This window comes from Camelus ferus, chromosome 4 (genome assembly GCF_009834535.1).
Source record: "Camelus ferus isolate YT-003-E chromosome 4, BCGSAC_Cfer_1.0, whole genome shotgun sequence".
In the NCBI taxonomy this organism is placed as follows: domain Eukaryota; kingdom Metazoa; phylum Chordata; class Mammalia; order Artiodactyla; family Camelidae; genus Camelus; species Camelus ferus.
In genome coordinates, this window is record NC_045699.1 from 46,452,734 (window position 1) to 46,468,634 (window position 15,901).

The 15,901-nt window shown below is 46.9% G+C and overlaps 1 protein-coding gene across 4 annotated transcripts in view; it reads right to left on the minus strand.

Annotated features, from left to right (window-relative positions):
• Window positions 1-539: 539 nt before the first annotated feature.
• The window catches only part of ANKS6 (ankyrin repeat and sterile alpha motif domain containing 6), a 52,326-nt gene continuing 36,964 nt past the window's right edge, over window positions 540-15,901 (minus strand). For 3 of the 4 annotated variants that reach the window (XM_032478060.1, XM_032478059.1, XM_032478058.1), the window contains 3 exons: window positions 14,694-14,761; window positions 12,429-12,545; window positions 540-5,798 (listed from right to left, as the gene is read on the minus strand). In XM_032478060.1, coding sequence (XP_032333951.1) covers window positions 5,694-5,798; window positions 12,429-12,545; window positions 14,694-14,761 — 290 coding nt within the window. In that variant the 3' untranslated portion in view covers window positions 540-5,693. Of the gene's footprint in view, window positions 5,799-5,849; window positions 9,367-12,428; window positions 12,546-14,693; window positions 14,762-15,901 lie in introns of those variants that run through there. The other variant, XM_032478061.1, reaches the window with a different exon arrangement.

The following is a 15,901-nucleotide window of genomic DNA, read 5'->3' on the forward strand; positions in this document are numbered from 1 at the left end:
CAACCCCGTAAAAGGAATATATTTAGTGTCAGGTAAACTTGTTTTTGTTTTGTTTTTTGGATCCCCTCCACCATTGGGTCATTTGGGAACCATCTGCCTGGTCCAGTCTTCATCCAAAGTCTGAGTTCCCCTCTCTAGATGCCCCAGGCTTGACCAGCCTCTGTAGGCCCACCTGGGGGACACCCTATCTTCCAGGTAGCCCTGGTCCCTGAAATGTTTTTCCTCATGGAGAGCTGACCCTACTCCTACAGTCTCCCCAGTATCTTTGCTCCGAACTGTGGGGCCCCACAGACCTTGGCCCCATTCCACCTGCTTCAGGACTGGAACCCACACTACCTTCTGCTTCTTGAATGCCCTGTAGGGCTGATCATAGCCAATGTGAGATACTGAGAGCAGAAGAGGTGGAGATAAGGCAGTTCCCTGACTTGTAAGGATTCTTAGAAGAAACAAAGAGAACTCTTCAAGATTTCTTCAAAATATAGTGTATATATTACAATATTTCATAAGTGCCTCCCCCACAAAAAATTGTGAACAAGCCATACAGACTAACAAGGTTTTATTTGTTCTGCTGTTGGCTGGGCTTATCCCAATTCAACATTTCTCTCTGTGCTGAAAGGCCAGCAAGACAGCATAGAGAGAATGTGGACTCTTGATTAGAGTGAGAGGTGAGGCTGGCATTCAAACTGACCATCCCCTGTTACAGAGTGACCTCGGTGATGTTAATATCTGTGTGCGACACTCACCAAGTTGATAGAAAGGGGGTTTTAAGGCTGCCTCACAGGAGGAGCCAGGCAACAGAAGCTCCCAGCACACCATAGGCACTTGCCACCTGTAATAGTTCTCACTGGAAGAAATCTGAGCAGCATTTTATACCTCAATGAGCAAAATCAAAGTCAGAAGACAAATTCACCATTATTTAATACACATTTGGCAAACAAAAGTCCTTCAAAGAATCAAGTCCCTGTACTGAAATAACAATAAAATAATAATAGAACTGTTGGATGGTGAGGAAAAGGGAAACACTGTAGGGCTGAAACAAAGAGGCAACCTGGTCTCTTAACAAAGGGTACAGTGGCCCCACTGAGGCCTTAGGGTGAGGCCAAACCCTACCCCAGCCACCTGGAGGTGGGAACTAGGTCTCTTGGAAGAGGATGGCTACGCCCTGTGTCTATGAGCCTTAGGGATGCAGCTCAGAAGGGAACTGGGAGAGACTTTACACTGATGGGAGCTGGCTCACTCCTCTGGGCAGGGAGGTCCCTGAGGAGGGGGTTAGGAAGGAAGCTAAAGAGGGGACTCACCACCCATCTACCCCAGGGAGGAGATCTGATCCCTGGCCAGTCCTGCAGAATTTGGTAACGACTTTGTCAGGGAGAGCGTCAGGTCTCCTTGCATGTTGAACAGGACCTGCTGGTTAATGGGACTTGATTATCTTGCCTGAAATGGATAATGAAGCACAGATGGTGCTTCACACACGTTCAGTCTGGGCTGCAGAATCTTCCCAGGAAGGGTCCTGGGCCCTCACGAGGTTCTTTCTTGGTAGCACAGGTCAGCATAGATGTCCACGGCTGCCTAGCCCAGGTCTGGCCCACACGGCAGTGTCCTTAGGCAGCTCTGAGGCAAGAGCAAACTGGAGGGATTTCCCACTTCCTCTCTGCCCCCTGGATCAGCCCCTGCAATCAGGAGCAGGAATGTCTTCCGGTTTCTTCCTGTCCACCTTGCTGGGAACCCCAATGACACAAACACCCAGAGTCAGGCACAGCTGGAGGGTAGGGATCCACCACCAACCCTCACTTCCTTGGGGCTCTGATGCCAGCAGAGCCATCTAAGCTGCTGCCACCTCTGGCTGGAGGCTGCTGCTTTTGGCCTCGCCCACCCAGACATGGCTACATCAGGGGGAGTCGGAGGTAGTGGGTAGGCGAGACAGAAACAGAGAAAGGATTTCAAGCAGGCAACCGTGGAGATTTCTCACATCTGCACAGCACCACGTGGTGCGACAAGGGCTTTCACCTTCATTTGATCCTCAGAACCTTGGGAAGTGTGAGCCCCTTGTAACCAAAAGGGAAACTGAGGCCCAAGGAGTGGAAGAAACACATTACTCATTAAGAAGTGGCTGAGCCAGAACCAGTGCTGGATTGACTCTAGATTCAATACTCTTTCCAGGTAACAGATTGCTTCTATGCGTTTCAAAGAAAAGAATCAAACATTAGAATAACAGGTATCTAACTTACCCACGACAACATTTAAGCCACAAAAATTACATGCCACCTGCCTTCGCACACACTGTCCCCCAATCTGAGGAGCCCTTTCTCTCCCCCACCTGCGTGCCAGCTACCTTCTCAGACCCAGTCTCTCCAACCGGGCCCATCCAGGCCAAACCTGAGCCATGGACCCAGCACATACCTTTATCAAAAAACTTCTCACGGGCACTACAACATCTGACTTAGTGCTTGTCTCCTCTAAGACATTGTGGATTCCCTGAGGGCAGAGACAAGTGTTTTTCATCTTGGGATCCAAAGCACAAGCACCATGTGGGCACAGAGTAGATGCTCAGTAAATGTTCAGTAAATGAAAAGGAATTGTCTTCCTTGCAAAACTTGCAGCCTCCATGTAATGGTCTGGCACTGAAGCAGGGAGGCGGGAGCCTTCCCCTGGCCTGGGGGACAGGACCTAAACACTCAGCACTCGCCAGGCAGGACACTGCACCAACGCTGGGAAACGATGTCTTCGACCCTGCAGGAGACTCCCTGGCACTCTCAAAGTCAGGGGACTCCCTTAACCCAATGTCCCACTGCCAAGCAGAGAGCTCCTGGGAAGAAAAGAGAGGTGTTACCAAAGACGCCTGACCCAGCTGAAGGCCTCAAGTGCCCTCCCAAGAGCCTCACAACTGCTACTGTCCCAGTCAAAGCAGGGTTTCCCTGACAGCATCCAAGGAACCCATCCTGTTAAGAGTGCCATGAAGCATCATTCTGCGATCAAACGTGTGGGAAAAGCTACAAGCTACTAGAGACCCCACCACCACAAACCCCCCCGAAGGTCCTGAGGTATCCTACAACAAACACCATGGGCTGGGCTTTAACCCAGTGTCTGCCAAATCTATCTGATCACAAAGTGTCACCCCACTGTCACATATGTACTCCCTCCCTTTATTTTTCTTTATGAAAAACCTATTAACATCCTGTGGAACTAGTGTTCCAAGGAACACACTTTGGGAAATGCTGGTTGTCGTCAAGCAAGGGAAACACTATGGACAAGAATAACCACCTGGAGGGTCACCAGGAAAGGGGGAGTGCCAGGGATCTCTCACCAACCAGCACACAAGCTGGCCTAGAACCACTGAGTCCAGTGAAAAAGACAAAAGAAGCATCTGTCCTGAGCCTCAGTTGTCCCATCTGCAAAATGGGAATAGTATGCCCTGCTGTCGGGGGTCATCAGATGAGATCGTGGAAGTGCGCATTTGTAGAAAGCTGACCCACAGCACGGCTCCTGTGTCAATCATGGGTATTCAATCAGACTTACCCGACTGCAAGCTGCACAAATGTAGGAGTGATGAAAGAACAGGATGACAGGGAAAAGCTGGCATAAAACCTCACAGCACCTAACTCAGAGGCCCAGGTGTATTTCAGGGGCAAGCAACCCTAGGCCTATTGGTAACTTCTGAAGATAAGAATGCATTAAAATAGCAAGAATCCCTGGTGCTTCTAGCTCCAGGAGTCAGTGGGAAAAGCACCACATCCTGTTCTCAGCCAGCTCTGCTCCTTCCGGGCTGTGTAGCTGGCACGCAGCTCCACTCCTCTGTGTCTGTTTCCTCAGCATGCAGGATGAGTTTATACTATGCCAGCCTCCAGGCTGATGGTGATGACAGATGACACTAGGGTCAAGCTGCCGCACACAGTAGGTGTTCAATGACCTTGTCTCCTTAAAGGAGGTTGGGATGGGAGAAACGTTTATAAAGATGTCTGTCAGTGATGGCTAAAACAAAACCTCTTCTCTCCAGTCATGTGGAAAGTTGGCTTCTACAGGTGGGAGGATGAAAGGATGAAGGAGGAACAGCACCCACTGGATGGAGGGGCGGAGGGAGAACATGATGAGGCTCCGGGCAATGCAGTAACGACTGCCTCTAGCAGCCAGTGGAGGGAGAGGTGAGAAGCCACACCTCCCAAGGAGAACAGCGCACAGTAAAGATAAGAACTCTGCAAAGGCTGCCATCGATTCATCGTGCATGTCCTGCAGACCAAGTGCTTGACACAGGCTGGCTCTAAGTGCCAACTGAGAGGCCAAGTTACCTGACCCCCGCCACTCAGCTGGCCAGCCGCAGGGCTGGACCAGAACCCTGGGCCTGAACCCAGAGTGCACGCTCTCTCCACTCCTCTGGGCTGCCCCTTGAGGCTGGGACTATCCATTCACGGCTTCTCTTGCTGTCGAGGTCCTTAAGGGTGGGGACTGGCTCTGGCTCATCTCTGAACCACCAGCATGTGGCAGAAATGCAGCAAGTGTTGGCTGAATCATGTGCTTGAGAACATTTCAGAAAGCTCCTGTACTTAAAAGTCAAAGCCCCTCTCATAGAATATGACACAGTAGAAAACTACACAGGCCGATTCCCTTTTGAGGAACATGGTATTAACAGGGTATATAAGAAATTCCAAATTCTCCACTTCTTGGCCTAGAATACACAAGCACCAAAGTCCTTCCACAATGTAGTATATTAGTGTCTTCTGCTCCGACCTGAAGTGCAAAAGCCCTGCAGTGACTTGAGGTGAGCAATGTGGAATGCCAGAGCATCATCTTGCCTCACCACAGACAAGGAAACTGGAGGCTAGAAAGGGGAGGGGATGCCCCCTCAAGATCACATAGTGGGTCTCCCCTTTTTTCCTATAAAAAGGCTGCCTTTGCAATAAAGAAAAATGCATTCAACATACGCATCCTGAACAGCGGTCGTATGCTGTGTCCGGCGGGTGTGGTAAAGTGCTAGAGCAGTTATCACACAAAGCAGCAAGTGCCCCAGTGGCTGGAAGAGTTAGTTTGGGGTAAGGGAGTCAAGAAAGGCTTCATTTGATAAGTGAAGTGGTGTGAGGGAGAAGTCAGAAGTTCTACGGGAAGATGGGGCAGAGTCCCTAACCTTCCACCAAAATATCTGCTCTTCCACCAAAGAACCGAGTTGTTGCGGTGAAGCCACTGCCTGAAGATGACACTTTCTTATCTTCTCTGCATCCAGTTGGAGCCACGTGACTACTGGTGGCTGATGGAATGTGAGCAGGAGGGGGAACCAATGGAATGTGAGCAGTTAAGAGCAAGGCAGTTAAGAAAAGGCTGTGCCTTCTCCACCATCCTTTTCCCCTCTGCCAGCCAGAAGCAAAGACTCTGAGGCCCCCGGGAAGGACAGAGCCTCAGATGAAAGGTGAAGGGTCCCTGCATCACTGTGTGCTTCTGCCAAGCAAAAGCAGCCATACTGGACTTTATGGGAGAACAAACACGTGCTGGAGTTGGTTACAGCAACAAGCATCACCAACTACTACAGCAGAGAAGGGAAGATGGATGCTCCAGGCAGAGGGAACAATGTGACCAAGGCACGGCAGTGTGACAAAGCATGGTGTGTTTCAGGGAGTGGAGAAGAGCTGATGGTGGCTGCGGCGCTGGCCTTGTGAAGGGCGTACTGTGATTCAGAAAGCTCATGCTTGTGACCACAAGGAGGAGGGTCACGTACAGGGATTGTTTCCAGGGGCCCTGGTGTTGCTGGCACTGCTCTCAAAAGAAGAATGGAAGTTGTGAATGGTTTCCTGTAAAATTTGTCTCTCGCGTCCCTGTGGAGGAAATTGAAAACAGACACAGAAAGTCTTGTTAAATCTTTTAACCATTCATTCAATTGACACAATGTTGTTAATGTTTGACTCATACTTGAAAAACCCATGGGTGTCTTAGGGAAAATAAATTACCTAATTGAAAGAGTACTGAATTTAATAAAAAAAATTCTGAGTCAAGAATCTCCCCCAGCACCCATAACTGCATTATGCCGGTGCTGGAGAGGCTCCCAAGATGCAGGGGTCCCATCCCGCGGATGAGAACAAGGAGCAGAGCCCAAGGAGCAGGAATGACTTGCCCTGGGTCACCTGGCCTGGAAGGGAGGTCTCCTATCCTGCCCTGCTCCAAGCATCTTTCCAGCTCTCATATTTCCAGGGAACTCAGTGGGAGCCAAACTTTCTGATACTAAGTGAGAGTCTGAACTGCTTTACTGCCTCTTGCCCAAAAGATGACAGATTTGTCCTCACAGTGGTTCACTTCTCATCCCATCCCTGCAGCATCCTCCTCCAAGTCCCCACCCACTACATACACAGTTTGAGATGGGAAAAGAGGGGGGGATGTGGATGTTGCTTTAAGCCCAGAGAAGATCTTCACTGAATACCTGGCTGAGAGGCAGTGATACACAGAGGTTAAGAACAGAGATTGGAATCAAACAGCCTGGGTTCAAATCCCATCCCTCCCATGGACTAGCTGGGTGACTGTGAGCAAGATACTTCATCTCTGTGGGCCCTGATTTCCTCATTTATAAAAGGAGGATGATAATAGTACCCAAAGGGTTGCCGCTGACACTGGGCTGTAGGTGGGCAGCAGGAGGCTGGCACATCCTGCCCTCAGGGGACAGCAGTGTAGATTAAACATATATATTTTAAACCAAATTAATGTGGCCCAATGTAAAGTCAATTAAAAATGAATAATCTCTGGTAGCTTGTTCTCTGCCAAGAGTGAAAACAAAAAACAAAAAACAAAAAACTTCACCGAATGAGCCTAGACTGCAAACTTTCTCTTCTTTCATTTCATGGACTCCCCACATCCCTGAGGGGCCCCTTTCCAGACCCTCAAGCAGAGACCTTCCTTCTGGACACCTGAGAGGGCAGGTGCAATCCTTCCAAGTCATCCTTCCTGGAATGGATGCTGCAATAGTGGAATAGTGCTACAGGGATTCCATCAACACAAACCTAAAGGCTGCAGGGCAGAGGACAGCACATGGGAGGTGCTGGGGTCAGAGGACCCCAAATTCCTACTCTACCATTCACTCCATCGCAGGCAGGACCCGATGCTGCTGAGCTTCCATGCCTGTAAGATGGGGATGATATCACATGCTGGGGCTGTGATGAGACTCAACCTGACATAATGAATGGGGTGACACTGTGCAAACTGCAGAGGGCTAAAAAATAAATAGAAGGGGTGGATGACAGCCGTCTCAGTATTAAACACCACCTTAGCCTTAATTGCCTGAGAAATGAGGTCAGGGAAAGACAGGAGTCCAGCACGCTATGCTTCCTAACCTCAGGAGGGAGCTGTAAACGATGAAAATCATAATCACTCCCTGCATCCACAACTGATTGAAGATGATAATGATAATTGCCCTTTAAAAACCCCGAGTTTCAAAGGACATTCCTGGTAATTCTTAAAAGGAAAAAAAGCAAATGGCCATTAAAAGTAGAAAAATATGTTCAGTCTATCTAGGAGTTAAAGAAATGCAAATTAGCCCAAGGCATATTTCTTGTCCTATCAAATTAATAAAAATTAAAAAGCAAATTGATAGTATCCCATACCAGCAAAGGTGACACTGGAACTCATACCTACAGCTGGTGAGGACGTTCACTGGCTCTTTCGGGAAGATAATTCAGGATGAAGTACCATATTCCTTGATTTAAACTCTGACTCCACAATTTTCACTTTTTTTTTGACATCTATTCTTAGGAGATAATTAGAAAGCCTTATACAGGAAGTTGCTCATTGCAGCACTATTTATAGAAAGTTTGGATATCTACATATCCAACAAGTAGGGATTTAAATAAATAATTTTAGTACATCGATGCAAATTTATTTTATTATATTAAAAAGAGTTCTTAATGACATGAGTAACTGCATATATTTAATGTTAAATGAAGAAAGTAGAATGTAAAATTATAGATCCAGATTTATCTCAACCACATAAAGAAAAACATTCGGCACAAAACACTGCAGAGCGATCTTCCCAAATGTGAAGAGCCCTGGCCTCTGGGTGGTCGGATCGTGATTCCTTTAAAAATTCTTTTCACCTTTTTGGTACTGTGCAAATTTAGTAAGACAAATATGTACTGCTTTGATAATCACAAAAAGTGAAAATGGAAAGAAGCAACGGCTTAGGACCAACTAAAGGTGATACTCAGGCTATCATTTCTGGCTAACCGTCTCCATTATACAATTTGTTTGAAATTAACAGACGAATAAGCAGACCTGAGTATATATCACAATTTGAATACTGAGGTGGGCTCACCTGGAAGTCACAGGGCTTGCAGGCTGAGGGTCCACGTTGCTTTACTGATATTTTTATGGCTGAGCCAGGTTTGGGGTTAATATTCATTTTTAAAAATTTAGACTAAAATGTTCAAACTTTTTTGATTGTGTAAGAAAAACATTTTCTACCACAACCCTCTTACATGTAAATCCATACAACTAAAACAAGCTTTACCATTCTTACCTGCAAAGAATGTTGGTATTTTCTACTCTATTCTATGTTGCTTGTTAAAATGCTGCTCATGAACTACTAAATTGATTCTACGACCCTCCAGCACACTGTGGGTCACAGCTAGAAAGACATGGGGGCAAGGAAAGCTGGGCTTCCCCTCTCTCACATGTCCTCATCTGAGTTCTCAAATGTGCACAGAGCATTTGAACCACAATGAGTACTTTCATGGCCAAAGTTGAGTTTCGAAAGAAAAACGATGAACGTTAAAAGGGAAGCCTGTGCCCTGCAGCGATCAAGGAGACAGGAGTCAGGGTCAGGTGGGTCCAGCCCAGAAGAGCCCAGGCCCAGGGCATCCAAAGGGCTCTGGGATGCCACACTCAGTCTGAGAAGTTTTTCGCTCTTTCTAAGAACCAGGACAGAGTTCCAACGGTAACCCAGAGTAGTGAAGATAAACTTGCTTTTGTGATAGTTAGCATCTCCCAATTGTGCCTTCACTCTAAGATACACTTGACACACAATCCTTGTTTCTACAGGACTGTCTGGCACCACTCAGGCTCAAATAATAGAACTGTTCTCAGCGATTAGTTCAGATCGGCCCTTCCCCCTGCACCTATCTCCATGTGGGATCCTCTGCCTTTGCAGCGTGGATGCTGCCTGTGGGGAGGATGTGGGTGGCCTGGCACATTAGAAGCACCTGGGTCTTCCAGTTGGGAGCTGGTCAGCTGCTGCCCTCAGAGAAGACCACTGTTATGGACTGAATGTTTGTGTTCTCCCACCAAATCCCTATGCTGAAACCCTACGCCTGATGTGATGGTGTCAGGAGGTGGGGCATCTGGAAGGTGATTAGGACTAGGTGAGGTCATGAGGGTGTGGCTCCAATGATGACATCAGTGTCCCTGTAGGAAGAGATAAGAAGAGATTTTGCTTCTCTCTGTCCTGGGCCAGACACATGAGAAGGAGGCAGTGTGCAACTTGGCAGAGGACTCCCCAGAACTCAACCTTGCTGGCACCCTGACCTCAGACTTCCAGCCTCCATACTATGGGAATTACATTTCTATTTATAAGTCACTCAGTCTAAGGGACTTTGTTATGTGGCCCAAACTGACTATGACAACCATCATAGCTGTCTCTTCTGCTTCTCTTGATGGGGCCCTGTTTAGTATGGTATGCAAACTGTTACACAAGCAGGGAGAAGACGGCCTATGAATTTGAGAGAAAACTGAAAAAAGTTCTAGATTGTACAGACTTTAAGAAAAATGTCCTCCTTTGGAGTGGGCTCGAGATGTCACATCATCCACTCTGATGATGACAGTTAAGTTCCTAAGATTTCTAAATGAACCCATCTGTCTTCTTTTTGTGATTCTGGACTAAGGTGGCCAAGGCAGAGGGGAAGTTCTGGAAGCATTAGTGGTTGCTGTCTACCAAGCCCGAGGCCAGGCTCTAATGGTACCAGGCACCTGTCTTCCCCAGCCCTCCACAGTCCTCACTGACCCTACTATATCCAGACCCTTTTCTGTCCTTCCTCCTCAACTGACTAAGCTTGGCTTTCCTCACCTCCATCCTCTCCTTGGCTCACACATCTGGCCCTTGGATGTCTTGAGGAGGAAGGGCCCTAACTCCTAAGCCATAGTCCCCTATTATCACTCACCTAGTCCTCTCCCCCAAAGCCCTTGCCCACTTGACTGGGTCACCCTTGACCCTCCTGGGACCCTCAGTCTGTCCCCTCTGGTCTTTCCAGATACCACACATCTTGTTCTCTGTGCTCCAGCCAGTCCTTTCATCCTTTAAATGTACCATACATCTTCTCACCACAGGGCCTTTGCACATGTGTTTCCCTCTGTCTGGTCTGCATTCTCTTCTACCCTCCTGCCATACAGTTACTATCTTCTTCAGATCGCAGCCCTCCTACCATTTCCTCAGGGATGTCTTCAAGGTCCTTGCCTTACCAGACACCTTTCTAAGCTAGGAGCTCTCATAACAAGATATGTCGCTCCTTCATGCACTGGTGGGTTACACCCAGGCAGGATAACACAGTGGTCAGGACACAAACTGGGTGCTAATCCTGGTTCTGCCACTTACTGACTCTGTGATCTTAGGCAAGTCTTCTCTGGTCTCTGTGTGCCTTAGTTCCCTCATCTGTAAACTGGAACTGACCTCAGTGGCTTTTGTGAAGGTTACATGAAGACTAGATGTGACATGGCAGTCAGATTAGTGCCGGGCACAGACTGATTCTCAGTGCTCAACACCCACACGATGCTTGATACATGGCAGATAGTCAAAGAGCAAATTTTCATGAATAAATCAACACTCCAAAGACTTTAGTGCTGACTTCAGGTGACCCACTTGCAGTGAGCCACCTTGGGGCTTCCATTCCCTGGGTGAACCCTTCCTAACAGCAGAGACCTGCCCATTTCCCAGCCCTCTCATCTTATGGCAGAGCAAAAATGGTGCTGGTCTGGGAGTCAGGGCTCACCGCCCCTCCTGGAGGCTTTGCTTCCCTATCTGTAAAGTGAAGCAGCCCAGGTTCCAGGGACAGGTGAGCAGCGTTTAGGAACAGGCCACTTACAGAGGAGACAGAACACACAGCAAAGACTTGCAGGAAAATGCTCAGCTTTGCAGGCACCTGAAGCAATGCTGACTACATCACTCTGAAGGACCACCTCACAGACTATAGGCAGGCATATTAATGATGACAACGCTGGCAACAAAATCACCGCCCCAAGCACAGCGCGGTGCTGCAGAACAAATGAGGAAGACCCAGCTCAGGCTCTGCCTCGGCTGTCCGCCCACCACCACCTGGGCCTGGCTGTTGACCCTGCTCCTTGGCTGGATCTGTGAAGGTGAGGATATCAGGCTAACCAGATTAAATGAGGAAATGTATGCAAAGTGATTTGTGAATGATAAAGTGCTACAGGATATTTATTTGCTGTCTGTTTAATATTTCTGTGCCTACTGGAAATAAATAGAAAGAATCATAAGATGGTCATGATCTCTGACATAACCTCATATTGTGGAACAGAGCCCGAAACAACAGAAGAAAGAAAAGGCAGAGGCGTCCATTACAGCAATATTTATAATGGCAAAATCCCAGACATAGCACTACTGTCCAACAAATGGGGAGCTGTTAGACAAAGTGTGACAAAGTGACAGGTAAGCAAGTATTATACGTTGCTGCTAGAATGAGAGACAAAAAGATCCAGCCCACATTGGGGAGAAAGGCAGAAGGCAAAGGGGTGTGAACAGCCTGAGAGTGACTGTACAAAGGCCTGCAGAGTGAGTGGTGACTTGCTTTTCTTGTGTTTTGTTTGCTTGTTTGTTTTTCGCATATGCCCCTTTGGGTGGGTGGGGACATCCCCCATCTTTAGCTTTAAAGCTGGTGAAACACAAATTGAACATCAGACAAAAATGCACGATGCTAACAGTAACAACAGTGACTGACGGATCACTGTATGCCAGGTGTTTTGCTGAGTATCTCAGTCCTGGCAACAAGCCCATTACCCTCAACTACAGACAGGAAAGCCAGGCTCAGAGAGCGGTGTGACTTGCCCGGGGTCATGGTGAGTAAGTGGAGGAGCTGGGATTCGAACCCAGGTCAGCCTGATTCCAGGCCCTGTCTTAATCAACTTCTATTGTGCTAAGGAGGGCAAAACCCAGCCCTGTGGGTTGAAATGACTGGAGGGAATATTTGAGCTAAATCTAAGGAAAAACAACCTTGTGGAAAGAGAGATCTGGAAAAGGAACAGGCACACTAGAAGGCAGTGACCCTTCGGCCATGAGAACTGTGCGAGCGGGGCAGCCTCCGCCAGGGATGTCAGTGCGGATGGGGGACAAAATCAGACCTTGAAGATCCTTGCACACACAGGGCTGAGGATCCTAATGAAACTCTTGGTTGAAAAAGGAAACAGCACAAAAAAAAAAAAAAAAAAAAGAGAGACAGAGAGAGAGAGAGAACAATTACCTTGCCTGCATTCAGTTCAGAAATCGCTGCCAAGATCTGCTGCCTGGATCCATCTGTCTTAATACCCAGCTCCTTCAAGTCGCCATCAGTGAGCGTGAGGAATGCTTCCATGTCCACCTGGGAAGAGAGAAGGGGGATTTGCTACCATCTGCTTGGTGCCACACCTCTTTTTTCCCAACCGCAACAGAAATATCATGATTATGAGCTATTAGTGCTGATTAGTAGTAAATTAATTATGATTTACTACTTCCAATTCCTGGCTTTATGCTGAAAGTTCATTTGAAAATATCATTAAAAATGAACTCTCCTTAGCTCTAGCCCTGGGATTTTCAGGAGAGTGCATTCTGGAAAATGCCTACAAGCCAAACAAATAAGGAAAGTCTCCGAGACACTAATCTGGGTGACTTGAGTGATAAAAATCCAAGTCCTGCTATTAGAAAGTTACTTCCAACATTGCCACCCTTTTAACAATATTGGATACTGTGCAGAAAACAGGAGTATATGGCAGTACTCACCGTGTTTCCCCCCACAAGGACAAGAGAGATACAGACTGTGGAAAGAGAGTGAGAAAATAAACCAGCAGAAGCAATAAAGGAAAGAAGGGCTGTGGAGAATCATGGCTGCCCCCTGACCCTGGGGGAAATTCCTGGCCCCGCCAGACACTCCTTCCCAGGACCATCCCAGACCTGTGGCAGAGACCCCACACGCAGCCTGTATGTAGGTCCCCATGGCTAGCTCCTCAGAAGGCATAGAACATATAAAATAAAAGCAGGCAGCCATTAACAAACAGAAAAGATTTTTCTGACAACAAGAAAAATCACCACTGAAGTTTAAGATGCCAAGGAGGCAGGAAGGACAGCATGGATAGAGCAGAAAAGCAAACCGAGGAAGAAAGCCACAGCACCCCTGTTTCTTGAATCAAAATACAAACTCCTCAGTTTCATCTCAAGCTTGTTGGGGACGATGAGTAATTCTTGCGATTGCTACTATAAGTATGACAGTTGTCATGTAGTAAACTGGGCAGCAGAATGTTCTAAGCCTGTGATTACACTGTGGTGGCTAGTGGGGCTCAGAGAGGAGTTTTATTTGGCCAACAGTAAAAACAGTAATGGCTTATTGAGATATAATTCACCTACCATACAACTCACCCATTGAAACTTCACAATTCAATGATTTTTCGTACAGAGTTGTGTAACCATCACCACACTTAATTTTAGAACATTCTCATCACCCCAGAAAGAAAACCCATACCCGTTAGCAATCACTCCCCATTCTCTCCTCCCTACATTCCCTGGCAACCACTAGTCTACTTTCTGTCTCTACAGATTTGCCTGTTCTGGACATTGCATATAAATGGAATCAGACCATATGTGGCCTTTTATGACTAGCTTCCTTCACTTAGCACTGTGTTTCCAAGGCTCATCCATGTTGTAGTGTGTATCAGTATTTCCCCCAATTTTACAGCCAAGCTACATTCTATGGTATAGAGATAACACATTTTATTTATTCATTCATCAGTTGATGGGCATTTGGGTTGTTTCCGCTTTTTGGCCACTATGATGAATAGTGCAGCTATGAATACACAAGTTTTTATGCCAACGTATGTTTTCAGCTTTCTTGGGTATGTACCAAAGAGTGGGATTGCTGGGTCATAAGGTAACTCTGCTTAACATTTTGAGAAACTTCCAAACTGTAGAACAGTAGTTTTTTGGGTTTTTTTCAAAATGTGATTGTGAGTGCTTTTAAGCCAATAGAAACTCTCTCGGACTAACACAGACTCTTTACATTCAGACACTTAACAAATAGATTCATTAGGATTTGCTTTTGACCTGCTTTAAACCTAAAAGCCTGCTAGTCAATCCCCTTCAAAGGGGAACAGGACAGACACAAACTTTACTAGAGAGAGCAGTGCTCAAAATTACAAAATCCTATTATAACAAAACAAGCCATAATGTCCCCAGGATTTCATTGTTAGGAAGTGAACCAAATATGCTGAACATGAATTCTTTTTTTTTTTTTTGAGGGGGAGGTAATTAGGCTTATTTATTATTTTAGTGGTGGTACTAGGGATTGAACCCAGGACCTTGTGCATGCTAGGCATACACTCTACCACTGAGCTATACCCTCCCTACCTGAACTTGAATTCTATTTCCTTAGCTGCCTCAGTGAAAAAGATCAATCCAGGCTTACAGAATGGAAACCTACATATTTAGACAACTGTTTTCTGGTAAGATTTAAATTGACACTCGAAAAGAACATCCTTACCTCTTGCTCCTCAAAAATGGGCTGATATTTCTCAAGTGATAATTTCTTTAGGATTCCAGTCAGTTCATCTTCAAGAGGGAGAGAATGTAAGATAAGATATTTTAGAATTTGGTAAAATACATCAAAATAGTGGTTTTCAATCTTTCATAAAGTAGTGGTAATCTTATCTCAAATGAAGTTCGACAAGAATCTCCCACCCAGAAAGCAGATCTAAGCTGTGTTCCTGGGGATGAAGCCGGAGGTGTGTCCCGAGCCACCTGTTGGCCACACTCTTCCCTTGGGGCAGGCTCTCAGCATTTCCCAAAAGCCCAGATTGGGCTGTGAAGACAGATGATGGGAAGGTTCACAGCCAGGCTGACTCTCCAATGGCTGCAACCACCAAGTTCTTGGAGTTCTAGCTGCTGGGACTACAACTCCACCTTCTGTCCAAGAACAATTTTTAACTATGATTTCTTGACTGCTGGTAGCTGCACTTGCAGCAAACACTAATGCCAGCAGCTCTCAGCTAGCCAGAGAAAGACCTAGAAAGAACAGGCAGGTGGGCTTCAGACCAGAGTCAAGGTTTGGCTCAAGCATTTGGAGGTTGTAGGCTTCCTCAAGGAAGGATATGTCTGAATGGAACCACAAAGCCAGATGGGCACGGACCAGGGGAAAATAGAAGATCTGGGGTATCAAGATATTAGAGCAGGGAGGGTAAAGAAAGGAGACAATACCAGCATCTGGATGGCTTGAAGAAACATTCATTGGCGCAGTCAATAGGGATTTACCAGACTAGGCACTGGACCAACAATGACCATAAACAGGCTGACAGGCCCAAGGCAGTGAAGAAAAACAGATCAGGGTCAGGTAGGTTGACAGGGGATGAGAATGTTGTTTCATACAAGGTGGTCAGGGAAGGCCTCTTGGTAACATTTAAGCAGTAAATGAAGGAGTATGCAGTGCAGATACCAAAGCAAAGAGCACCAGGCAGCATCCAGGTAGAGAGAGTGGCAAGTGCAAAGGTCCTGGGGCAGTGGGTATGGCTCACAGAAAAGTGGGCTTGAGGTTAGGAGGACTAAGTTCCTTCTTTTACTCACTCATTCATCATTCAACAGTGACAACTAATGTGCCCACTACATGCTGGGAATGCAAGGATGGAAAGGTCCCTGCTATGACGGAGCTCAGTGTGGCTGGGAAGACATAAATGATGAGGGTGACAGCTGATGCCG